The sequence below is a fragment of the Hylobates moloch genome, unplaced genomic scaffold (genome assembly GCF_009828535.3).
Source record: "Hylobates moloch isolate HMO894 unplaced genomic scaffold, HMol_V3 SCAFFOLD_12, whole genome shotgun sequence".
NCBI lineage: Eukaryota > Metazoa > Chordata > Mammalia > Primates > Hylobatidae > Hylobates > Hylobates moloch.
Window position 1 is genome coordinate 38,997,238 of NW_026652287.1, and position 26,819 is coordinate 39,024,056.

Consider the following 26,819-nt stretch of genomic DNA (forward strand, 5'->3'; position numbering starts at 1 on the left):
TACTTGTACTCCATCGGGTGGTCTGAGATCTCGTTTACGGAAAGGTAAGTCAGCTGGTCCCACAGCTGATGAGACTTCTTGATCTTTGAGGATCAAGAAGTTGTTAAAGTCACTATAAGTGACATATGAGGGGCAATTAGGACAATTTAAAACATGGACCATAGTGAAACCCCGTCTCTACTAAAAATACAAAAAATTAGCCGGGCGTGGTGGCAGGCGCCTGTAGTCCCAGCTACTCGGAGAGGCTGAGGCGGGAGAATGGCGTGAACCCTGGAGGCGGAGCTTGCAGCGAGCCGAGATTGCGCCACTGCACTCCAGCCTGGGCGACAGAGCGAGACTCCGTCTCAAAAAAAAAAAAAAAAAAAATGGACTATATATTCTATATATTGGAGGATATTATTGAATTAACATTTTCGTAGGAGTAACATGGTAGTAAGGCCATGCAGAAGAATGGCCTTATCCCTATGAGACACCCGTGGAAGAATAATTTAGGGCAGAAATGTCACATGGGCTTAACTTCCAGTATGAGAGCTGAGGGCAGCAATGTTAACAGAGAGGTCAGAGGCAAGATACCCAAGTGTTTGCAGTATCACTCTTTTCCAAGGATTTGAAAATTTTCAAAATAAAATGTTGAAGCAAAAAGGGTGGGGGGGAACCTCCTCAGTAAAACAACGGCAGCAGCTCTAACAGCTCACTCCCAGCTCGGCTTCTGGAGAGCAAGACAAGGATGGGTTGATGACCTCCACAAGAGAGAATGAAACCAGAAGGGCTCTCAAACCCTCACTTCTGACACACACTGCAGCTGCTCCCTGCAGGCCCTGAACCAGAAAGCCAAAGAGAAACAAAGCCAGTCACCCGCCTTGTGTGTTTACTTTCCACCTCACTCACTGCAGAAAGGACTCCAGGGCCATGTGGACACTGTCCTCCAACAGCAAAGCAAACACGCTCCTCCCGCTCCTGGCCTCAGCACAGAGGTTTCCCACATGCCTCTTCGGCGACGGTGCCACAGAAGTGCGAGTGACAGTAGTGGGCAGCCCAACTCCCAAGGCTGGAGGGCAGTTATTTTTAGAAGTCCATTTAGAATTGGCTATGAGCCAATATTTTGATAAGAACTATACTTGGCATTTTATTTTTAATTTTTATTTTTAATTTTTTTTGAGATGGAGTCTCACTCTGTTGCCCAGGCTGGAGTGCAGTGGTGCAATCTCAGCTCACTGCAACCTCCGGTTCCCGGGTTCAAGTGATTCTCCTGCCTCAGCCTCCTGAGTAGCTGGGATTACAGGCATCTGCCACCATGCCCGGCTAATGTTTTGTATTTTTAGTAGAGATGGGGTCTCACCATGTTGGTCAAGCTGGTCTTGAACTCCTGACCTTGTGATCTGCCCGCCTTGGCCTCCCAAAGTGCTGGGATTACAGGTGTGAGCCACCGTGCCTGGCCTACTTGGCATTTTTAAAAATGCCTTCCAGGCTAGCCTTCCAATTCAACTCCAACGTGTTTATCTAATTGGCATAGACTCCTTGACGGTCATACATGCAAATTAGCCTGCAAATCACAAAGCAACAAAACCCCCTTAGCTGTGAAAACAGTACTGACACAGCAGCTAGTGACTTTAAAAGCACTTTAAATTCATCTGAGCAAATATTACACGTTACTATTTCATCTTGCTGGTTGCCCTAAAGTATTCAGATTTAAAGAATTTCTGATCCCTATTATTTGTTTTAAACCAGGGGTTGGCAAACCGTTTTCTGCAAAGGGTCAGATACTAAATATCTTAATGCTCTGCAAGCCACACGGTCTCTGTCCAAATACTACTGCTGTAGCAGCCACAGGCTACCGCAAAGGGGATAGCTGTGGCTCTGTTCTTGTTGGCTCATGCCCACAATCCCAGCACTTTGGGAGGCTGACGCAGGAGAACTGATTGAAGCCATAAGTTCGAGACCAGCTTGGGCAACACAGCAAGACACCATCTCTAAAAAAAAATTTTTTTTTTAATTAGCCGGCTGTGGTGGTAGTGCCTGTAGTCCCACCTACTCAGAAGGCTGAGGCGGGAGGATTGCTTGAAGCCAGGAGTTCCAGACCGCAGTGAATTATGATCACGATCCTGTACTCCAGCCTAGGCCAAAGAGTGAGGCTCTGTCTCTCAAAGATAAAAACATAAACAAATAAAACAACAGCAAAAAACAAAACAAAAAAACACAGGTGGCAGTGCTGTGCCTTAATTTGCTAACCTTTGTTTTAAACCAAAAATGGTTCAAAAGATAATAATAAAATGCAAAATTCTAGAAAATCCTGATTTTACTGAACACCTGAGGAATGACTATAACATCTCCAACAGAGCTCTAATACACCCAACTCCTGAGACTTTACTATTCTCTAAAACTAGAGAAATGCACCAGTCCTTTGGTACTGACGGAACCTCCAAAAGACAAATCATAAAACCACGTCACTAAGCTGTACTTGTCAGGGCCCAAGGGAGAGGAGATAGCAGAGGCAGATTTATCTTGGAAATACCTGGAGAACCAAAACAAAACTAGAAGAAAGTTTTCATGTTTCTGGATTGCTTCTTCAGCAAAAAAAGTAACAATGGGAAGGTTTCACGAGTTAAAGTTACAAGCCTAGTAGGTAAGTCCAGGCTAACACACAGGTATCCTGGGAGGGGTGTGTTGGGAGACGTTTAGAACCATTTTCCCCTCCTCCCCAAACCCCCACAAACACACACCCGATCCCCACAGAGCACTTCAACATTGCTCAGGAAAACTGGGCCACATCAAGATAAACGCTGGCCTTGGGACAGGACCTAAGACCAGCAGCCGTGAGTCCCAGATCGTGAGAGCGGCTTCCAGCCTAGGAGGGGACAGAAGCCACAGGAGAACGGAGTTGATGAGATTCTCAAATGCTGCTATTACCAACAAGATGCAGACATCCTCAAAATGCACCGAATTCAGCACAACACTTGGTCACTCTAAAATGCTGCAATGGGTATGAGGTGCGGAGTGCTGCCGCTGGGCATCAGTGGGACTGTTGCAGCAGGTATCAGGTAGGGAGCGCCGTCACTGGGCATCAGTGGGGAGGGACCATACATTATTTCTGGATAAACAGTGGGGGTCCCCATGCAAGCTGAGTCACTGCCACACAGCACCGACTAACTTCTGACACAACTCTGACCTTCCACACTGATCTGTCAGGGAGAGAAGCCGATGGCTTCACGGTAAATAGCATCCATCGTTGTCTTATCACAGAACCCTGCTGCCGTGCCAATCAGACCTTCCACAGGCTGCCAGCTCATTGCCATGACTCAGGTGAGGTATTTCCAACCACACTGCGACCCAGACACCCGGAATCCAAGGGAGAAGCAGCCTCATAGACATGGGATAAATATAATGCAAACAAATGAACAATTACTCTAAATGCACGTATGCCGAGTTGGTTAGGGCCAATAAATCCAGCCTTAAAGGTCTTGTTTCCCCCGTAACCACCATTGCTCTCCTCCTTTCCCTCCCTCCCTGACTCCCTCCCCACCTTCCTTCCTCCCTTTGCCCCCTACTGTCCCTCTGCTGTTGGTTTTCCTAAGGTACAGGGGCATTTCTCAAACAAATCATCGAATTAGGAAGACGCTTTCTAACACTGTTTCAATAAACGGTACTCTCTGAGCCCTTTCCACAACAGACCCATCCTAACCTCTCTCCATGGTAACCTAAAGCCACCAGGCCTTTTCCCTCCAAGCTCAATGTGAAGGTGTAAAGGCCTCTGCTTAGGTCTCCCCGTCTGTGGGCAGAAGTGGCCTTGGCAACGCGACCTGGAAAAGAGACTCTCAGTAAAGAGAGAACAAATTAGAGTAACCAAGTGAAGAGAGAACGTACCGGCCCCTTACCTTTTGTCCTTTATCCTTCTGAAACACAAAGACGGGCGGAGCAATGGCAGGCTTTTCTGCAAAAAGAAAAATTAGTTTTTTTCCCCCCAACACTATATGCATACAGTAAACAAAGCTACATTTGTTTGTAATATGTTAAACATATATATAAATAAAACTAGTAACTCTGGAGAACATCAAATCGCTTAGAAGAGTGTCTTGACTTGGATGCCTGGATGCAAAGGTGTGCTGGGTTTGTGAAACGCACCCAGAATGATGTGACATGTGCCCTCTGCTGTATGTATTTATCATCAATAAGGAGCTTTCAAGACTCACTGAGAGCAGGCGTGTAAATGGGAGTGGGAGAGCAGTGGAGAGTGTGGCAGCGCTATTTGGTGCCATCAACCGTGGCCTTGCAGGAATGTGGTGCAGAGACACCAGCTTTTTATGTGGCACCTCCTGAGTTGCAAATGTTAGAGACTAATTTGGCTTTTTAAAGTTTACAGGCCAGAGGGCAACCAAAAAGGGCCGCGCTGCTCGTGCTCTCTGCAGACAGTTCTGGTAGAAGAATCCTAACGCCCAACCTGGATCTCTAAGTGAGTGCTGCTTGGGAGGAAAGGATGCCTGGAGTTGCTACAGGTCTGAGAATCCATCTTGCACAGCGACTGAAGGAAGAAACACTCTGAGGTGTTCTGTCACTTGATAGGACAAGAGCAAGGCGGCCTGTAATGCCCACACAACACCATCTGTCTCCTATCCAGGGGCAGCCAGATCCACAGCCCTGTGCCACTCAGCCCCGGAGTGCGTGGCAGCCCAGCTTCTGCTGCCTGCACGGGAAGCACAGATGAGGACTGCCTCGACCCCACGAGGAGGCGCAGACCAACCTGCCTCATGGCCTTGGGCCTGCATGCGCTTTGATGAACCCTGGGGGTGCTCCCAGGGCCTCTTTCACCATTCAGGGCACTGAGGGCCCAGTGTGGAGGCCAAGCAAGAGCAGCTGTGACTCTGGTGAGTGCCCGCTGCGGGCTGCGCACTGGTGCCTCCGCAGTGAGCAGGATTTGGGAAGAGCCCTGCCTTCACAGAGCTCCCCATTCGTGGGAAGCCAGACATTAGCTAGGAAGCACGCGCTGCCCGTGATCACGACGAACGCACTCTGCCTGGGCATTCACCTGGTCTGCTCTGGAGTCCAGGGGAGGTCCCTGAGAAGAGGGGGCTGTGCTGGGGTCTCAAGAAGAGCTGGAAGGGAGAGCAGCAGCAGCTTGAAGGCACAGCTTGTGGGGTGATGGGGGCGGGGGCAGGCGGTAGGCATGCTGACTTCCTGGGGAAATGTCATAAAAGGCAAGGGGATGCCTGGGGTTGGTTTAGGTTGAAAGCGAACAGTTTGGGGAAGGGAGAGTGAGGGTGGCTGTGGGGAGACCAGGTGGGTAGTGACTGAGGTGGAGAGAAAGGGACAGCACCAAGATGACCAAACAGACACCATCCCACTCCTGCAGAAGCAGGACAGACTCTGGTCTTGACCTTGGGGCAACAGTCCACAGCCAGGCAGCCCACTGATGGTGACATTCCACCCCCCAATGCTCCCCAAAGCCTCGGCACACCGGGGTCCAATTCACTGTGTACAGCCAAGGCGAACACTGGGGTTAGTGGCGTGCACAAGACCCAGGGGCTACAAGGGAGCAGGTGGGGGTCAGATGGGTCTCCAACCAGACTTCCAGGTTTCCCTAAGCAAACCTCTTGCCAACACAGCGCACAGGTGCTTCTTGACAAACATGAATGAATGCACCTATACCAGGCAATAAATGATGTCAAAGGAATGCCGGGGGACTCTGGGACAGAGCAGCAGCGTATCCACACCATGTCTGCCACCAGGATCCTAGAGGTCTTCTGGTGCTGCGCCTGTACTCCACAAGCCCAGCCCTGACCTCTGCATTTGCCTCCCTGCCAGCTGCCAAGGTGACAAGATGCACAGGAAGGAGCCAGGGTTTGAGCCAGCTCGGCACTCTCCAACCCCATTTTCTTCAGGGAGTTACCCACCCCTTGTCCCCCCCACCCCCCAGATGGAGCCAAGCTCAGCCCCAGCTCCAGGCCTGACAAGGAGAGCCCCACATGCATCGGCAAACACGCGGCACATTAACAAGGCCAGGCCTTTTCGCTGGAGGTCCTGGGGCTGCTGAGCTGCTGGAGAATGGCCCTGAGGCTGCCAGCAATCCCATATCACCGAGAGGGGCCTTGGACCAGAGCCAACCAGAGGGTAGCAGAATCACAGAGGGAGGGGGAAGACAAAATCTGGCCTGTGTTCCGCCCTGAGTCAAGCTTGGCCCAAAGCTAACTCTGCCCCCAGACTTTTCAGTGAAGCCAATCCGTGCTGATTTTTGCTTAAGCCAGTTTGAGCTCGATTTCTGCCACTTGACACTAACAGACTCCGCCCCGAGAGAGGCGCGGTCCAGCCACTGCAGACTGAATTACACACATGCTGCGCTCCAGCATCTGTGGAAGAGACCTTGGACAGGCCTCAAAGTGACACTAAGATGCTTTCTTTCTCTTCATAGCAAGTGTCACTGCCTGATCCACTCCATATTGATGGGTTTATGGTCTGTCTCACCCATTAAGATATAAACGCCATGAGATCAGAGACTGCTTTGTTCCCCTGGGTACCCCATGGCCTGAGAACAGTACTTGGCACACTATATGGATTCAACAAACACTTCATGAAGGGGGAGGGGAGGAGGACATTAGTGAAAATGTGAGGCGAAGACACTTGTTGTCAGGCTAGTAAGGAAGGGCTAGAACAGAGAGCACCATTTGGACGGGAGAGGAGTGCCTGCTGGTGATGAGAACTGTGTCAGTGGATCTGCAGGTGCACGGAAGGGACTGCAGCTATTTGAGTAACTATGGGAGGCCTAGGCTGGCTGTGGTGCCAAGGTCCTGCCTGGAGCCTTCTGGACACAGAGCAGGGCTGGGGTGCATGGGCCAGGAGAGGGACCCTCTGATGGAGCAACAACCCCGCCCTGTGCCTGGACATGTGACCCAGCTGGAGACAGAGGGAGGCTATGGAAGGGGACGTGAGGGTCGAGCTCTGAAAGGAACCCCCCAGAGAACAGAAAGCCAGGGTGATGTCCAATCAGATCCTCCGCAATTGCCTCCCATCTCCTGTTCCTGTATCCATCCCTGCCACCATTCGGCCCTCCTTTCCTTCTCTGCCTCTACTCTCACTCCCTTAGATCTGGCCTCCACAGAGCAGCCAGAAGCACTATCATGAAATGCACACTTACAACTGCAGTGTTGGCCGGGCGCAGTGGCTCATGCCTGTAATCCCAGCACTTTGGGAGGCCAAGACAGGCAGATCATGAGGTCAGGAGATCGAGACCATCCTGGCTAACACGGTGAAACCCTGTCTCTACTAAAAATACAAAAAATTAGCTAGGCATGGTGGCGGGCGCCTGTACTCCCAGCTACTGGGGAGGCTGAGCTTGCAGTGAGCTTGGAGTGCGCCACTGCACTCCAGCCTGGGCGACAGAGTGAGATTCCGTCTCAAAAAAACAAAACAAAACAAAAACTGCAGTGTCGGCTGGGCACTGTGGCTCATGCCTGTAATCCCAGCACTTTGGGAGGCCGAGGTGGGCGGATCACCTGAGGTCGGGAGTTCCAGACCAGCCTGATCAACATGGAGAAACCCCATCTCTACTAAAAATACAAAAACTGAGCCAGGAGCAGGCGTGGTGGCGCACACCTGTAAGCCCAGCTACTCAGGAGGCTGAGGCAGGAGAATCGCTTGAACCTGGCAGGCAGAGGTTGCAGTGAGCTGATATTGTGCCATTGTACTCCAGCCTGGGCAACAAGAGCGAAACTCCGTCTCGAAAAAAAAAAAAAAAAGAAAAACAAAACAAAACAAAACTGCAGTGTCTCCCAGACTAGAGGCTGAGCGCCTTGAGACAGGCCACACCCAGCCACTCACCCTCCACCTCCCACTGTGGTGGCACTGAAAAGCCCGCTGTCCCTGCACGTCCCACACTTAGGGTGCACTTCTGGACTTCTGCTTGGTTTAGTCCCACTACCAAGAGCCCGTGGTTCACCTTGTTTTCCGTGGCCAGTGCTTACTCCTGCACGGACACCATCTCCTTCAGGAAGCTCCCACTGTGAGAGGCGTGCCCGCCCTGCTGCACTCCCTCCCGAGCAGGCCTTATATCCTGCCACAGGGCACGCAGAGACCATGGCCACAGCAGCTGGAACAGCCTATCACCCAGCGCACACCGCATCAACACCCTGCAATGAGTGTTTGAACTAGGCCCTCTCTCTGTCGTTCATCTACACAACACCAGCTGCTATGCACTCACAAATATTTACTAAGCCCTCATTCTGTGCAGGGCGCCACAGGAAGAGTGGAGAACAGGAAGCTGAAGGCAGACGCTTCAGGGGAAAACATCTGACTGAAAGGGAGGGACGTGTTTGCACTTGGTGACCAGGCACTGCGGAGCCCTGGCACTCCCAGACGGGTGTGTGGTGACAGCATCTACCCCAGATGTAAGTTCTAGAAAGTGGGGCCTCGTCTGTTCTGTTTCTCTCTGTATTCTCTGTGCCAAACACAGAGCCTCACAATTAACAGGCAGTCAACCGGCAATTAGGGAGTGAATGAAATGTCACATGTCACAAGGACTAGGACCCAGGGAGGCATGGTCAGGGCTTTCCAGAGGAACGGAACCAAGAGGATACAGCAATAGGAGATGAACTTGGCCCATCTCGGCCCATTGGAACCCCTGCTGATGGCAGGTCTGGCATTCATGATGATCCAGCTACTGCACTAACAGGTAGAAATGAGCTTTAGTCACATCTCCACCCAAAACACAGAGCGTCAGTTACTCACGCTGCATTTCTACTCAGACCAAAGGTTGATCAACTGCAAATCAGCACGGCTATTGCAAACAGACAACACACACAAGCCCCATTCCAGGCAGGACCGCCCCATTGCCCCCGACCACCAGAGGCATGGGTTGCTGTTCGTAACCATTCCCTATCACCAGGCTGATTCTGGCTATATCAGTGAGGAAGCAGCATGTGTTCAGCTACCTCCAACTCAAGTTTGGGGAATGGGCAGGCAGCCAGAAGTAGGGAGGCCTTCAACAACCTGCTTCAATTCCTAGCCCAGCGTTTCTTTCACAGGTCAAGGGAAAATCACCACTGGAGATTTCCAGAGACCCACCATGAAGACCTTTAATATTAAAACAGGAATCAAACGCAGACTATTTGACCCAGAATCTGTCAACCAAGTGGTTAGGTTTTGTTTTTGTTTTTGGTCTTGTAACATGCTCCCTGTTGAAACCTAGTTTGTAAAAATGCAGTCTGTCTGGAGATTGACTTTACACATCAGTATATTAAGAGATTAGAAAACCAATAAAGGCACAGTGGCTCATGTTTGTAATCCCACCACTTGGGAGGCTGACGAGGGAGGATCACTTGAGCCCAGGAGTTGAAGACCTGTCTGGGCAACATAATGAGACCCTATTTCTACAAAAAATAAACAAATAGCCAGACATGGTGGCGCACTCCTGTAGTCCCAGCTACTCGGGAGGCCGAGGTGGGAGGACTGCTTGAGCCCAGGAGTTAGAGGCTGCAGTGAGCCATGATTGTGCCACTGCACTCCAGGCTGGGTGACAAAGTGAGACCTTGTCTCAAAAACAGAGAGAAAGTTAACAAACTCATTTGACCAGATGCTTCCCAAAGTTATTTGACCAGGGAGTCCCCCCATTTCCAGGGACATCCATGATGAGGCCTGAGAATGACGTTTCATGGACCACTGTGGACAACACTGGTGTGTGAAGTAGGGGAGATTCTGAGCCCCTCCTCCTTGGACACAAGTCACCTCAAACAACATGTGAGGTGCTGCTCTGGCCCACCACATACTTCCTCTCTGGCCTCACCATGGCTTTCTGGGGCACTGCGCACCAAGTCCCACATGGCTACTGCTGAATTCAAAACCCTCGTCCCATCCAGCATCCTCTACCCTGCAACCCTCCTCAGCTCACATGCCCAGACGGCACCCAGCCTGAGCCCAACAACTGTGATCCTGTGACGATCACAGACCCGGGCCAGGGAGAGTCCCCTGCTGCCCCTGGTCCCCCAGGAAAACAGCAAGGCAAGATGGCCTGGCCAGAAACTGAAAGGAATGAGCCCCTGCTGGCATCCGGGCCCACAGTGCTGGCTCTCCCTCCCGTCCCCTGCTACCCTTAACCCACTTGTGAGGCTCAGATGCAAAATGGGACCAGCTGGGATTCCCCAGGACGGGGCCGGTGTCCTGGTCCTGGTCTTTGCAGCCCCAGCGATGAGCACAGACAGGCTAAGAAGCAAGCCAGCCCCAGCACAGGAAGCTTGGCCATCTCTGCTCTCCTTCCCAATTTCTGCCAGATGTTGGGAACCCCTTAGACCTGCTTGGCCCTGTCCCCCAACCTCCACCCAGTCATCCTCATGTGGCTATGGCTGTCAGGGTGCTCTGTCCCACCTAGTTGAGCCTGGGAACCACTCAGCCAGCTGCAGAGGATGAGAAGATTCAATCCTAATATTCGCTCAGCAATTCCACACATCCCAGCACCCACTGTGCACTAAGCACTGCGTCGGCCTCTGGAGACACAGCAGTGACACAGGGAGATATGTCCCTATCTGTGTCTAGAGCGCCCATCACACCTTATGTGAACATATGACACAGGGGAGGTACAGCAGGCCCTGGGAACATAGAGCTGGGGCTTCCAAACCAGTGAGGCTGTGAAGGGAGTGAATCAGGAAAGGCTGCTGGGAGAGGGGCTGTCTGGACAGAAGGACAAGCAGTATTTGGCCACGTGACCAGGAACAGGGAAGCACACAGCAGCAGAGTGAGGAGTGCTGGAGGAACCACGTCAGGGTAGCACATGCAGCAAGCCTAGTACTGTGCTAGTGCTTGGGACATGTCTTGGGGACAGACTGGAAAACAGGCCAGCTTGGGGCAAAAGGAGCTAAGTGGAGGCGGTGGGGGGGGGGGGCACCTCTATCCTTCCCTGGGGTCTGAGGTCTGCACATTTACACCTGCATGGGTCAGTGTAGAAGCTCCTAGGAAGGAAACTCCAATCAAATTGAAGCAGTTCCTATGATAGCTTTTTCGAGGAAAGAGCCAAAGATCGCTGCAATGAAGGTGGGGGGTCCCAGTGGAAGGGGGTCTCTTCCCCTGGAGGGATACAGGCTTCCTCCTGACCCTAGAGGAACTGTTCTCCTTGCAGGGGGCAGTAGGTCTCTGAGGAGGTGGGGAGCTTGAGGAGGTGGGCCCTTCCTCTAAAGCAGAAATGACCGACCCGGGACCCAGGTGGCTTGAGGGTGTGTGTGCGAAGTCCATAAAACCCTCACCCTGAACCCTGATGAAGTCACCTCTGTAATTTGGTGGATAGCATCTTTGTCTAGGGAAAGGGCCCAGATACTGCCTCTTCAAAGAGTAAGGAGAGTGAAAGGAGGAGGGCGGTTTCAACAGCCCACATGTGAGAGTTAAATAGCAGGCTTCCTGGTAGCACCTCTACAAGCAGCCTCCAGGGACCAGGACTCAAAGGTTTCATCTGTATTTTTCCTGCCAAGAGACTGACTGGTGGCAAAACTTTGATGACAAAATGAATTCTGTGTCTATTTCAGAGGCAGCAAGGAGGGGAGAGGGTGCTGTAGAGCCCCTTGGGACAGGGTGGGTGGTGGGGGCTTCCCAGACTTAAGGAAAGGAGTGAGGTCTCTGCAGCCTACTGCAAGCAAGGAAAGGAGAAAGCAAGGAGCTGGGCTGAACCCCAGCAGTGGCCCAGGGGAGAAAGGTGAGTTTCCCAACCCTCCAGATGAAGAAGGGTTGTAGAATCCTGTTCTACCTCTTAGACTTATCTTAGTTTCTGCTATGATATGCACAGCAAAGACATCCACAAATGGGGTATCCCAGATGCGTGATGGTTTCATATATGTGGCCAGCGTTCTTTGAGCACTTCTTTATATGTTAGGTTTTATCTGCATCATGTCACTGAATCTCCACAACCACCTTAGGAGGTGGCTTACACCAACATCCTTTCACAGGAAAGTTAACGGATAATCCGGTCAAGCGACCTGTTGGAGGTGGGCCTGGGTCTTCGGGCCAGGTGGGCCGACTCTGAAGCCCGGGTCCAGGCTCCTGAGCGCCACGCTCCACTCCACTGCTGGCCAAGAACTACGTGTGCAAAAGGGAGGAGTTACCTGGGACTGCAGTTTGCTTCCTCTCACCTTTTCTGCGCAGGTAGGCCTCAGAGCTACAACACATACACTCTTCCCTTTAGAGAAATGACAGCAGGAATAAAGTAGCTGTTAATTGCTATTCTGGATAAGCACCTATGGAGGAGCACGAACCAAACTAGGGGGCTAGTCATGAGTTCCGGGGTCAGTGCAAGGCTTCCCGCAGGTCACATGACCACCTGCCTCAGCCAACACAGTGTGATTATCCCAATGGCTGATTCCCGACAAGACTGAAATCCTTTAAGGTTGTCAAGACAAGGATCAAAGACATATTCCAAGGCACACACTCAATGGTGACACAAGCTGCTTTCTGTCTTCGTCTGTCAAATGTTCGGCCTTGGAATGCTTTGCGTAATGTATTCAGAATCTAAGCTGACAACACACACACTCTCGCCTCCGCCTCTCTCCTCTTCCATATAAACTTTCTTTCCTCACTGCTGCAGAGAATAATTTACAAAGAAGCATGGGCAGCCCTGCCTAGCAGTAAGCTTTGCCTCCCCACCAGCCCATGGCTGGATCTCCCGCTAAAACTAAATAGAAGAAACTACATAGGCTGGGAAAACACATATAGGAGAGAATCTGGAATATCTTTGCTTTTTCTGTTTATTCGCCTCCTGACTGATGACTCCAATACCTGCCAAGAAACTGCCCTCATCTAGAAAGCGACTTAGGACTCCTGACCAAACTGTCAGCAAGGTACCTGTATAAAATTAGCTTTAATCCTGGGCTGATATGTCTTAATCTTCTTACCTGTGAAAAAAATATGGAAAGCATCTTGCCAACACAAATAACAGTCTATTAAAATGTGGCAACTCCTGTAATCTGGTGACATGATCACAACCCTTCAAGTCATTTATTTTTTCAGAAACTATTATAAACAGTTCTGTGCCACAGCACAAAGGTAAATCTGTCACTGACGTGTCAGGTCTGTCCTCCAACTGATTCTTTGGTACAGAATGGAACTGATCTCAAACATGCAGTTGCTAGGTGATGCCTCTGCGGATCTCCGTGTATAGCATGCTTGGGGTTCTCCAGCCCAGCTAGTGGAAGGCGGTGGGACCCTGGATGACTCCATTCTTTTCTCAATACTCGAATATATTTCTATAACTTTCAACTGGTCTCATGGAGATTATGGGGACACACTTTTTGGAGCTGATGATATCTTACATTTTACGTACTTCTTTCTGGAATGCTCATCATCTTGGCATTACCTTCAACTACCGAACTCCAAGCCAATCTCCACCACTCTCATCTCACCACCAGATACTTACACTTCCAACAAGCATTGCAGGGGCAACAGGCATTTGTTAAAAGGCCTTTACTGGACTCCGAGGTAGGTACTTGACATATCTAGTCTCATTTATCATAGGCACATCCCCATGACATCCTCCTCATATCCCACTCCACCCTATGAGGGCCAAGCTACATTCCGCCTTCTTTATTTCTACCTTTATCAGCCCTGCAGCCAAACCCTTCTAAGCCTCCACTCCTGCGCCACCCAGACAGTAAGCCCCTGGGGGCAGAACTTGCACTTCTGAACAGAAACCCCATAAAGTTATACAAAGTCAGCAACTCTGCCTACAGCTGTATGGATGGCTGGGCACAGTGGGAGGCCTGTAATCCCAGCATGTTGGGAGACCGAGGCATGTGGATCACTTGAGGAAAGGAGTTTGAGACCAGCCTGGGCAACACGGTGAAATCCTGTCTCTACCCAAAATACAAAAATTAGCTGGGCCTGGTGGGATATGTAATCCCAGCTACTCGGGAGGCAGAGACCCAAGCATCACTTGAACCTGGGAGGTGGAGGTTGCAGTGAGCCAAGATAGCACCGCTGCACTCCAGCCTGGGCGACAGAGTGAGACTCTGTTTCAAGAAAAAAAAAAAAAAAAAAGAAAGAAAAGAAAAGAAAAGAAAGAAAAAAGAAAAAACTGTATAGAGAGATGGAGGATCCAGCTTTAACGGCACTTTTCTGTTCCGCCACTAGGTGGTGTGACACCAACACAGCTGAGGTAACATGTAAGTGGCTGAAGACTCGGGGAAAGTTCCAGTAGAGACAACAGAAATCCCCTCCTCTCTACACGGAAGCTTACGAGAAGGAAATCCAAGAACTACAGAATTTATGCTCAGGCAGCAGAGCAAAACTGATGATACTGGAGAGCGCGGGCTCTGGTCTTTGGGTGTGTTCAAACCTGCCCTGGCCACTTACTTGTGGTTGGGATCCCAGATAAGACAATGTACCTCCAGCACAATGTCTTCATTTGCATATCAGGGCTGTTATTTTACCCCAGGCAGCTTCGGCAAGGATGAAATGAAATGCTGCACATGCCGTGTTTGGGGAAGTAGCTGGCACAAAGGATGATTCCACACTGGCACTGGTAGCATTATTATGCTCGGAAGATTGCAAACACATTGATGCCACCTTAAAGCATGGGCCTTGGATTCAAGGACAGCTGCCAGTGCCCGGCAATGACAAATGCGTCAGAGTTTGACCCCCTTTAGGGGGTGGAATGGTTGGATCCAAGAGCTGCCTGCACGGCTGGGACACTCAAGGCAAACGCTCAGGTGCTCGGAATGCCTGAGCCCTTCTGAGGTCACAGGAAACAGGTGGGATCTGAAGGCAGGCCGAGCCAAGCGGCCAAGCCTTGCTCTCGCCAGCAGGATCTACCAAGCACAGACTTGTGCTAGGCGCCAAGCTTGCCACTGGAGACAGGAAAGAAATGGCAGACAAGGCCGCAGCTCTCTACTGGGAAAGAGAAAACAAACAAGTACCTGCTGTGTGCAGAGATAACTGGGTGGTTCTGGAGCTGGGTGCTGCAGAGAAAATACCACAGGATGGTGGGAGAGAGTGAGTGAATGGGGAAGGACTCACTGAAGCTCACACATGAAGGGTGAGCAGGGATGAGCCAGGTGAAGGCAGGGGATCCCAGGCAGAGGAGACCCCAAGTCAAAAGTTCTAAGGAAAGGAAGAGCCTGGAGGCCCATGTTTGGAGGGGAGGAGGACAGGAAGGGCTGGGTGGAGCCCACAGGACGTTCAGCCTTGCAGGCCATGCTGAGGAATCTGGATTTATCCAGTGTAAAGGTTGGGGCCCAGGCTCTGGCCTCTTAGGACCCAGTGGCCATCACCATCAATGCTGCAAAACATCCTCTCTCCTCTGAGCAGAGGGTAACCGCCTGTTTTCTCACCCTCTCCCCTGGAGAAAGGCAAGTTCTCAAGGACCGTTTTCCACTCACGCTCTGCTCTCACAGATGCAACGCGCGAATTAATTCTGGGTAAACAAGTTCCCAAAATTCTCTGTGGCAAACCTGGGGGAGTTTAATTTAGCAAAGCATTTTCAACTTACTGCAAAAGGCAAGGCCTGCCTTCTAAACATGTGTATGGAGTAACTACTACTGTCTCTAGAATTTCCTCCCTTTCTTTGAACACCATAAACAGTGACAGCGAAATGCAGTGCCCTATGCGGGTCAGTTTTCAGGGGAGAACGAGTGCCCATTACCTCGAGTTTATTGACTTACCGAGAAGGACAAGCATGAACTCCTAGACACCATGGCTGGAGACAGGCGCACTGGCCCTAGCCAGCCCTACCTGCTTCTACAGCCTTGGGCTTCAGCCCCTGTGAAATGGTGCAGCCAGGACTCAGGCATCCCTGAAGGTTCTTCCCAGCCCTTACATTCTGTCAGGTCCTCACCCTGGACCAGAGGCAGTGTTAAAGGTCAAGGAAAAGATGGTTCTTCCTCAAGAGGGATATGATGTCCATTGAAGCCTACTTAGCTGCCAAAAGGCCAGAATAGAAAAATAAGGTTGGGAGGAGGGGCCTTAAACTCTAGCTGGCAATTAATTTATTCCTGGGTAGGTTCCTTTGATCCTATGACCAGTGGTTCTCACCCAGGAGTAACTTCATCTCCCTGGGGACACTGGTCAAAGTCTGGAGACATTGTGGCTGTCATGTTTGTGGGGGTGGGGAGGAAACTTACAGGCATCTAGTGGATGGAGACCAGGGATGCTGACCAACATCCTAGGAGGCTCAGAACAGTGCCCTACCACCAAGTGACCCAAGTCCAAACGTCAACTGAGCTGAGGGCAAGAAACCTTGCATTAATCTTGGGCAAAAAAATTGAGCTGGATCTCTAACTCACATTATACACCAAAATAAATCCCCAAGATTAGATGGCACAAACCAGGGTGACCCCCCCATCCTGGCTTCTGGGATTCACCACTTCTCTCCCTCCCCACTCAGACTGTGACTTTAAATGTGTACAGGCTCCTAGGACCTCAGTAGGTTAGATAACTATGGAACACAAAGTCTCTTGGGTGTCAATGAAATCCCATAACCCAATGGTTCTCAAGTGGGGGCAATTCTGCCACTAAGGGGACACTGGAAAGTGTCTGGAGACCTTTTATCTTCCCATGACTGGGAGTGGATGGGTGGGATGAGTGGGTGCTATGGCATCACATGAGTAGAGGCTAGAGGGGCTGCCCAACATCCTCCAATGCACAAGATGGCCACCACCAGCCCCAATGTCAAGAATACTGAGGTGGAAAAACCCTGGTATAACTCACAGGGTGCTTTCTCTCTACTCAGGCATCCAATTAGGAGAATCACGGCTAGGAGTAACTGACATGCACCTCCACATTCCAGTAGGTCAATTACCAGAAGTCTATTCTCTCTCACACCACAATCCTCAGACTTGCGTATCATCATTCCCATTTTACAGATGCAAGAGCTAATGTCAGACAACTTGCCCATGGTTCTAGGGCAGAAGGCAAGACACAAACCAAGGACAGCCAATCCAGGTGCTTCCAACCATGCCACAAGTTGCCAACGGGAACCTGCTGGTCAGCCCTGCTTTAGAATTCTCCCAATGTTGGCGAGGCAGCAGAGAAACCCACACTGTACACTGAGGCTCTGCTAGCACATGCCAGTGGTTCTCAAATTTCCTGGTCTCGGGACCCCTTTCCACGCTTGTCAATGACTGAACATCCCCAAGAGCTTTTGGAAATGTAGGATGTAGCTACTATTGACACCATATTAGAAATCAAACCTAAGACAATTTCAAAATACCTAAGATTTTTTTTTTTTTTTTTTTTTTTTTGAGACGGAGTCTTGCTCTGTCGCCCAGACTGGAGTGCAGTGGCGCAATCTCGGCTCACTGCAAGCTCCGCCTCCCGGGTTCACGCCATTCTCCTGCCTCAGCCTCTCCGAGTAGCTGGGACTACAGGCGCCCGCCACCATGCCCGGCTAATTTTTTTGTATTTTTAGTAGAGATGGGGTTTCACTGTGGTCTCGATCTCCTGACCTCTTAAGATTATAATAAACTCCAGAAAGGTTTAGTTAAATAACATATTTTTATGAAAAATAAGTACTTAAAATCAGTAAGAAGAGTGGCATTATTTTACATTTTGACAAATCTCTTTAACATCTGGCTTAATAGAAGATAGCTGAATTCTCTCTCTCTTTTTTTTTTCATTAAAGAGAGGGGACCTTGCTATGTTGCCCAGGCTGGCTTTGAACTCCTGGGCTCAAGAGATCCTCCCGCCTCAGCCTCCCGAGTAGCTGGGACTGCAGGTGTGTGCCACTGTGCCCGGCGTGAATTCTCTTATCTGCTTCTATAGTTCATCTGTTGGTATATCACACATCTAATAACCTCTGGAAAAAAACTCCACTGTCCATTTTCAAGTGAATGAGAGTGAAAAAAAGGGCAGATAATGTCTTTGTGTTGTTATGAAATAGTTCTGAACTTGCAGTCCCCTTGAAAAGGTCTTGGGGACTGCAGGGCCCCGGACCATCTTTGAGAACCGCTGCCATATGCTATCTGAGTTCTAGCATTCCAAGGACACTAAATCCTAAATTACAGACCATAAGGTGCTTTATGCTAAGGTTCTAGCTAAAGAGCACGCTAAGTGTAGAGAATGCAGAGTCTAGGAGTTTGTAAAATAGGATTGAAACCCAAATACCAACCAAGGTCACAGGCACTGGAAGAGAAGGAAGTGGGCTAGGCCCCAAGTAACATGGCGGAGACCACAGTATCCAATCTAATCTATCCACAGGCGCAGCTGTTCCTTAGCACTGACAAATCACTGCTGTGCAAGAATGCAGGCCAAGGGTGGTTGCTGTTTTCTGAGAGAAATCAGAAATACAATTTTTTTCCCCTCTGAAATCTCAGAATTTTAAGTGTTGGCTCCTAATTACAAACAAAAACCTAAATGGGCCAAAGTAAATATGTCTGCTTGCCCTTCAAGCAAGTTTGCAACTTCTGCCTGTGGTTTTCAACTCTGGCTTCATGTTGTTAAACATCTGTGGAGCTCTTTAAAACTACAGACACCCTAGAACTCCTGGAACCATCTCCAATGGTGCAGCCCAGGCAGCAGTTTTGATTTTCCCTGACAACCTCCTTAAACAAGTGTGAAGCCCATCCAGGGCTGAGATCCATAGTTAGTGCTGTGTGACAGCTCTAAGTGCCAAGACTACTGAGGGGGAAGCAAACTGTGGACATGTGGAAGGTGGTGGTGAGGAGCTTTACCCTGAAGTCCCAGGCCACGTCATTCTCTACTGCATAGTGCAGAGTCAAACAGAACACCACTCCACCAGCACCCCTTAAAACAAAGAAAACATCACCACTAGACCCTGAATAGATAATGATGCAAGCCCAACTGCCTCACGATTGCTTCAAAGTACCATGGAGAGCTACCAAATGCCCAGCCAAGCCAATACCAGCCAACTCTGCAGTTTTGTGGTCCTCTGGTAAGCTTTGAGGAATGGAATCTTCTCAGATTCCCCAAATGCATCTCAACTTTCCCCAAATGGCCCTCATCTCCCACTACACCCAGGCCTATTCACTGTCTGAACTCACGTAGGAGGGCAGAATTCAACCCCCCTTCTCCACCCCAAGCTCCTCCAAATGCCACTCGAAGCTCACCCCATTCCTGCTGCTTCTGCTCACTCCGACCACCTCAGAGGAGGAGCACACACCAGACCCAGGTTGACCCTAACACCTAATGAATGAACGAGGGTGCCGGGAAAATTCCATTTTCTGGTAAACGGAGAGGCAGGCTGAAGACTTGTTTGAAACGTTTTGCAGAAGCCCAGTGAGGGCTTTTCTGTCTATACGCAGGATCCTGGACAAAATGGAAAGTCTCTTCACAGAGTAAGATTTTGCAGCCTGGACACCCCTTGGGTACCATCAGGCCCCTTCTGCTACAGATACAGGAGGCACAGTGGAGGTGAAAGCACACATTCTGCTCTCAGCAAAAATCCCAGAATTAGTTTTCATCATAAATTCACAAGAAATTTTCCAAAAGTTGTTTAGGATAGGTTCCAACTATTCCAGTTCTAGCTAACCAATAAAAATTCAGTTGCACCTCATCCTCTCAGAGGCTAGGTTTTAAGTCAACAAGGTGCAAACTGACAGAAGCCAAACCACCCTTGAAAATCTCTCGACTCATACCTGGTCAGGCTTATTTTAAATCAGTAGTTCTCAACTGAAAGCAACTCTGCCCCTGGGGGGACACTGGCGACGGAGACATTTCCGCTGTCATGACTGGTGGGGATGAGGAGGGGGATGTGCTATTAGCATTTAGTGGGGTAGAGGCCAGGGATCCTGATTAAGATCCTACAGTGCACAGGGCAACCGCCCACAACAGAGAATTACCTGGCCCCAGATGTCTGTAGTGCTCAGGCTGGGATCCCTGAGATCACTAAGTGACAGGCAGGACAGAACTGAGGAGGACCCAGAGCCCAGGCCCTGCTGGTCTCCTGCCAGGGGCTCAGCCCAGGGCCAACTCTGAGTGGGGCAGGTTCACCCACACAATGGAGACTTTGCTGAACCCTTAAGATGAATGTGTCCAGAGCAGAGTGCACTGTAGTAAAAACAGTGACCTGAGTGTTTATTACTATGAGCAGAGATTGGTGCTAAATAATGTATGTGCACTCATTCCTTCAATGCTCACAGCAACCACGAGGTGGGTACGGTTATCATTATTCCCATTTTATTGGTGTGGAAATGGGGGCTCAAAGAGGTTAAGAAATTTGCCCCAAATGACTCAGAGTGGACAGCGGAGTTAAAACACAAACCCAGTTCTCTATGAGGACCGAAGGCTGTGTCCCCACCATCAATACCAGTGAGTCTCTCACCTGGGGGTGATTCTGCAACCTCCCCACCCCCACTCCCCAGAAGCTATGTCAGGAGACTTTTTCTGCTGTCATGATGATCCCAGGAGTGAGGGGAGGTGTGTGCTACTGGCAACTAGTGAGTAGGTTCAAGGATGCTACTGTGCTGCTAAACATCCTGCAACACACAGGACAGCCCCACTCCCGCCAAAGAGAACGATCAAAATGTCAACTGCACCACACAAAGGTGAGAGCTCTTCTTCACGCCGTCTCCCGGGTTTCCACCACGCATGTCCACAGGCCAACAGGGCCTTTCATGTCAGGATCTAGAATCCAAGATTCCCTGGAGTTCAAACGTGCTTTGCTCACCCTCTTCCCAGTCTTCTTTACCTTTGCCAGGGACAAAACTCTGCCTTCAAATCCTGATGTCAGCCTACAATGCAGAATAACCCTACAGACAGGATGAGTAATGAGTCTGGGAGGTATCAATGGGGAAATGCCAAGCAGGGGAGACTTATCCCTGGATGCAAGGGTGAAACATGCACACACACTCTCTGAGAGGAAAAGCACTCAGGTGGACTTTAAAAGTCCCAGACCACAGGAAGGGCTGTGAGAGTTGCTGTCACCATCCATGAGGCATTCACCATGGTGACAAGGGCCAACAAGATGCTTTACACAACAGAAAACATTTCCTCGTATACAAGCAGAGGACACCTACCCTCTACTACTCAAACCAGCAGGTCTCAACCCTGGCTGCACATGAGAATCACCTGTGCTGCCACCTGTACAGAGGCCCAGGACCCATCCAACACCATAGACAATCGGAATCTGCAGGGCGTGGGGACTGAGCATCTGTGGTTTCAGGAAAGTTCCCCAGGTGATACTGATGCCCAGTCGGGTGGACAGCCACTACTCAGCCTGACACAGAGGTGGGATTGGCCCAGAGAAGAGAGATGGCAAATGGATGGAGGAGGGACTGGGTGTGAGGGTGGAGCAACTTATGATCTCAGTCTGGAAAGGCAGAAGCCAAGAAGGTGTTTGACTAGAGCTTAAACAGCAAGAGCAAACACATGACCATGGGGCAGCCCCTAAAGCTTCAAAACGTACAGGCAAGGAGGCCCCACTTTACAGTGAACAAGAAATTAAACATCCTGGCAGGCTGTACAAGCCAAAACCAGAAATGGAGTGTTCAAGAAACACACAATGACTGATTAAAGGACGGCAGGGATATCTGAGGCACAAAGTCCGCCAAGGTTTGATTTCCTGAGGACAGCTATCCCAGAACTAGTGTCAGGGACAACGTGCTAGGTGAGTGTGGCACTTACAAGGGAAAAAAAGTGAAGTTCAAAACATTCCATTTCTCTCTTTGGCCCTTACCAGTTCAACTATCCCATTTACAACCAATAGCTCATGTGGACAGCATATGCTAGAAACAGTATCCCCTGGAAAAGGGCAATCCATAATTTCCCCTTTGTGCTCAAATGTATCCCTCACAACAGGGTCCTCATTGGTGAATTCATTCATTCATTCATTCAACCAATATTTCCTGTATACCTACTCTGTGCCAGGCACCGTTCTAGATGCAAGGGGGCAATCAGTGATCATGACATAAAAATCCCTGACCTCATGGAGGTTACATGGGGCAGACATGCACATAACATCTAGCATGCCAGAGTGTAAGAGCTATACAGGAAGATCAAGCTGGGAGAACGGAATAGAGACTATGGATTTAATTTGAAATAGGTGGCCAGAGAAGCTCTCATTAATAAAGTAACATATGAGTAAAAACCAGAAGAAGTGAGCCATGGGGTTATCTGGGGGAAAACTGTTTCAGTTAGAGGAATCAGCAGGAGAAAAGGCTAAAAGTGGGGAGTGTATGCAACATTCAAGGAAAACTGAAAAAGCCATAGTAGTCAGCACAGAGCAAGTCAGCAGAGGAGTGGCGAGAGAGAAGGACAGGGAGGTATTGGGGCCCACTATGGGCTGAGAAGTTTTCAGATGGGTAAGGGTGGAGGGAACGGGGGGCTAAGCATTGACAGTGTTGGTGGGAGAAGTGGTGGTCCCCCTTTGGAAATAATTTTAAGGTAGAAATGACAGAATTTGCTGTGCAGTATGAGAAAGAGGGAAACCAGGGGTGACTTCAAGGTTTGAGGCCTGAGGAATTCAAAGAATGGACCTGCCTAACTACAACGGGTGAAAGACCATGGGATGGGCAGGTGTGGTGGGAGAGATAAGGATTTTGTTTTGGAAACACTCTAGACTTGCCTATGACACATCCAAATGGAGATGTAGAAATGTGATGCTAGACATGAGTCTTGAGTTCAAGAAACTATATGGGCTCAGGATGTAAATACATAAAATATGTATTGATTCCCACTTACCCAGTCCCTCTGTAACTAGATCTCATGAGTTAGAATGCTGCAACCCTCCACGGGCTCCTTTATCTTAAAAAAAGAGATGTAGCAGCCGGGTGCGGTGGCTCACGCCTGTAATCCCAGCACTTTGGGAGGCTGAGGCGGGCAGATCACGAGGTCAGGAGATGGAGACCATCCTGGCCAACATGGTGAAACCCCGTCTGTACTAAAAATACAAAAATTAGCTGGGTGTGGTGGCACGTGCCTGTAATCCCAGCTACTCGGGAGGCTGAGGCAGGAGAATCGCCAGAACCCAGGAGGCGGAGATTGCAGTGAGCCGAGATGGCGCCACTGCATTGCAGCCTGGCGACAGAGCGAGACTCCGTCCCCCCAAAAATAATAAAATAAAATGGCCAAGAATCAGGGAGAGAACCTGTGCTGCTTCCTGTACAGATGCCTAGCGCCCGCCCAACACCACACAGAATCAGAATCTGCAGGGACTGAGCACCCGTGGTCTGGCATCTGAAGCCAGGCCATCTTGGTTCACATCGCTGCTCCTTCCCAGCTGTGTGACACGCCTTGGATAAGCGACTTAAGCACGTTGACTCAGTCTCCTCATCAAGTGAATGGGGCTAACAGTATCTATACTTCCTACCAGGGAAAACAGTATGTCAAGACTTTGCACCATACCTGGTACTACCCTAAATGCTCCACAAGACCGAGCACTTCCTGTCATCATTCATTCATTAGTGCAATTCGGTAGGGAAAACCCTCCAGTCACAGGGAGTACCGAATGGGGGAATCAGAGCCAGACAGGTAGAGAGCTTGCCTGCATTTGTGCAACTAGAAAAGGGGGGGAGCTAAAAATAGGCCTCAGAAGTCTTGAAGCTACAGCGATGGCAACACGACTGTGGATGGAAGCAGACATCAGCCTTATCGTGCCTTCTCGGGGGATCTGGAAGTGTAACCTTGTCAAAAACACTCAGGTGGGCTGTCAGCGCTCCACAGAGGAGGGACTCGCACGGTCTCTGTCTGGAAGTGCAGCAAAAAGGGCCAAAGAGCAGCCAGGGCTTTCGGCGGCCCAGATCCTGCGGCGGGGCCTAAATGAGGGGGAGACGAGGCGCCCCGAAGGATCCGGGGGGAACTGGCGGGAAGTGGGGGCCGAGGTTCGGGGCGGGGACGGGGTGAAAACGGCCTGGGCTTCCTCCGTTCACGGTGTGCGGCTGGCCCGCGGAGAACGAGGGCCTCACGGGCTTAGGAGACAGGCAGCCAGGCCGGGGAAGGGGAGATGCCGGGTGGCGGAGGACGAGGGGGCGGGGAGGGAGCGTGGCGCGCTCCGGGCCACGACCAGGCCCCAAGGTCTATTTACATCCGTGGCCGAAGCACTGGGGCCGCGCCTCCCGCCCCCTTCAACCCCGAGCTTGGCTGAGACGCAGAGGGGCCTTAGGGCTGCGATCCCGACGGCCACCCGGCTCCTCTAGCCAGACGGCTGCAGGGGCCGGTGTTGCCGGGAGTGATGGGCCGGGCCGGTGAGCCCGGCCTGAGGGGACGCAGTAGGGGGCGGCTGCAGGGCCCGCCAGGGCGCTAGCCTGGAGCGGACGAAACCCTTGCACTCTGCGATGCTCCCCCCAAAGGCTTGTGGCCCCTAGTCCTCCCGCCGCCCGTTCCCCGGCCGTCAGCCGGTCCCCGACGGCGCCTCCCCTACCTTCGTTCGCCAGGTCCGCCATTTTACTTCCTTAAGCCCTCCCACAAGGCCCCGCGCCGGCCCAGGCTCGCCTGCTTTCTGCCAGAAACTCCAGCGCGTGCGCACTTAACAAGCCGACTCCGTGTGAGGCGGCCAGCTCGCGCCTGCGCGCTGAATGCCGCGCGGAGGCGAGCTGCGGATCGCCTGCCTTGCCGAGCAGCCTGCCCTGCCGAGCCGCGCTCCTAGCACGCACCTGCGCACGAGCCGTCTCCCGCCTCCTTTTCCCGCCGACTGAGGGGGCGGGGAAAGGGCCGGGAAGGGCGCATGCGCAGTGGCAGCGACTAAGGTTTAGTGAGGCGGCACGGCGCGGCGCGAGGCGGGTCTTGAAGCACTCGTTTTCCCGCTCGTTTTCCGGGGTTCCCCCGCGGTGGGGCAGTGAGCAGTTCAGGGCGCCGCAGTCGAGGCCTTCCTCCAGGTAAATCCCCAGGCCTGCGGGGGCTTCCCACACGCGCGGGCGGGAGACGCGTTACCTCCTGCCTCAGTTTACCCGCCTTAGGAGCCGGTACCTTCGGCAAACGCTTTCCTGAAACCACGGGGGAAGTGGCGAGAGGGCGCGGGGTGCTTGGGACTGTGGGGGAAATCAGAGCTCATCGGCGGGGGCGGGGGTCGTGGTCAGGCGCTAGGAGGGGGCGCAGCCCTGGGACCCAGATGCTGGCGTTGGGGGCGGGGGGACCCGGCGCGAGGGACTGGATCCCTCGGAGCTACGAGAATCAACTTCACAAGCTCATGGGAGGGTGTTGGACCCCGCGCGCCTCCAGGTTCCCCATCTGTAAAATGGGACCATCAGCCTCACTCACAAGGCTCACGGGAGGGTCCTGGACACCCTGGAGTTGTTCTACTCAGCTGCTATGAATCTCTCAGCAAATCCTTCGGACTTGGCCTTGCCTCCAAAATACAGCCCAGATCCACCCATTGTCACCAGCCAGGCTGTCACCACCCTAGGCCACATCGTCCATATCTATCTCATGGAAGACTTGGACAGCCGCCTCTCAGCTCTCCTTTGCTGCATTCTTTTGAAGCCCCAGGCTCTGTTCTGCACATGGCCGCAGGCTGAGGAGTCTTTTAAAAATATAATCAGCCAGACGCGGTAACTCACCCCTGTAATCCCAGCACTGTGGGAGGCCAAGGTGGGAGGATCGCTTGAGCTCAGTTCAAAACCAACCTAGGCAACAGAGCAAGACCCCATCTCTACAAAAACACAAAAATTACCCGGATATGGTGGTGCAAGCCTGTGGTCCCAGCTACTCGGGAGGCGGAGGCAGGAGGATCACTTGAGCCCAGGAGGTTGAGGCTGCAGTGAGCTGTGACAGTGCCACTGCCACCATCCTAGGGACAGAGCAAGAACCTCCCCCATATATATACACATATGTACTTTGTTTTTATCTATATATATATATACACACACAGATATGTGCATACATATGTGTGCATATATATGTGTGTGTGTGTGTATATATATACATAGACTGAAAATGGAAATATCAAGACCACTCAGCGCTTCCAGAGGGCTCTCAGCTGAACTTGGAATATCCTAAACCTTTTATTCAGGTTTATGAAGTCCCCTGAACTTGGCTCCCATGCCCCGCTTTGTTCCCCCTTGCTCATTGCTGTTCAGCCGCATGGGTCTTTCCATCCTTGGAGCACAAGCTCGTTCCAACCTAAGGGTCTTTGCACTTGCTCATCTCTCTGCCTGGGACCTTGTGTTTCAGGTCTTACCTAGGTTTGAGTCCCAGCTCTGCACTTTTTTGATTATGATCTAAAAGAGAGTGAGGAGTACTACAATCTGTGGGCCAGATATAGTCTATGAGCTAAAAATGGTTCCTCCCTCCCTCCCCTTGTTCCCTCCCTCCCTTTCCTTCCCTTCCCTTTCTTTTATTTATTTTGGAGTCTCGCTCTGTTGCCCACGCTGGAGTGCAGTGGTACAATTTCGACTCACTGCAACCTCCGCCTCCCGGGTTGAAGTGATTCTCCTGCCTCAGCCTTCTGAGTAGCTGGGATTACAGCTGTGTGCCACTATACCCAGCTAATTTTTGTGTTTTTTTGTGGAGACAGGGTTTCACCATGTTGGCCAGCCTGCTCTCGAACTCCTGACCTCAGGTGCTCTGCCCACCTTGGCTTCCCAAAGTGCTGGGATTACAGGCATGAGCCACGCGCCTGCTGATTTTTTTACATTTTTAGCTGGTTGGGAAAAAAAATACCAAAAGAAGAATATCTCTTGATGTGAAAATGGTGTGAAATTTACATTTCAGTGTCTGTAAATAAAATTTTATTTGAAAACAGTCATGCTTACTCATTTATATATTGTCTCTGGCTACTTTTGAGCTATGACATTAGAGCTAATTTTTTTTTTTTTAACAGAAACTTTTTGGCCAACAAAACTTAAAGCATTTACTGTTTGTGTCTTTACAGAAAAAGTTTGCCAGTTCCTAATCCAGGACACTGTATTTACATGTATTTACATGGTTGTTATGCTTTTCTGAACAGCCAGTGGGATATGGTAAATATTTAACAACAG

The 26,819-nt window shown here is 50.9% G+C and overlaps 1 protein-coding gene across 6 annotated transcripts in view; it reads right to left on the minus strand.

Moving 5' to 3' along the window:
- Positions 1–24,416, minus strand: part of RANBP3 (RAN binding protein 3) — a 61,640-nt gene extending 37,224 nt beyond the window's left edge. For 2 of the 6 annotated variants that reach the window (XM_032169401.2, XM_032169400.2), the window contains exons 1-2: positions 24,266–24,409; positions 3,873–3,928 (exon numbers count right to left, since the gene is read on the minus strand). In XM_032169401.2, coding sequence (XP_032025292.1) covers positions 3,873–3,928; positions 24,266–24,287 — 78 coding nt within the window. In that variant the 5' untranslated portion in view covers positions 24,288–24,409. Of the gene's footprint in view, positions 1–3,872; positions 3,929–12,065; positions 12,145–24,265 lie in introns of those variants that run through there. The other 4 variants (XM_058425120.1, XM_058425119.1, XM_032169398.2 and 1 more) reach the window with 3 other exon arrangements.
- Positions 24,417–26,819: the final 2,403 nt, after the last annotated feature.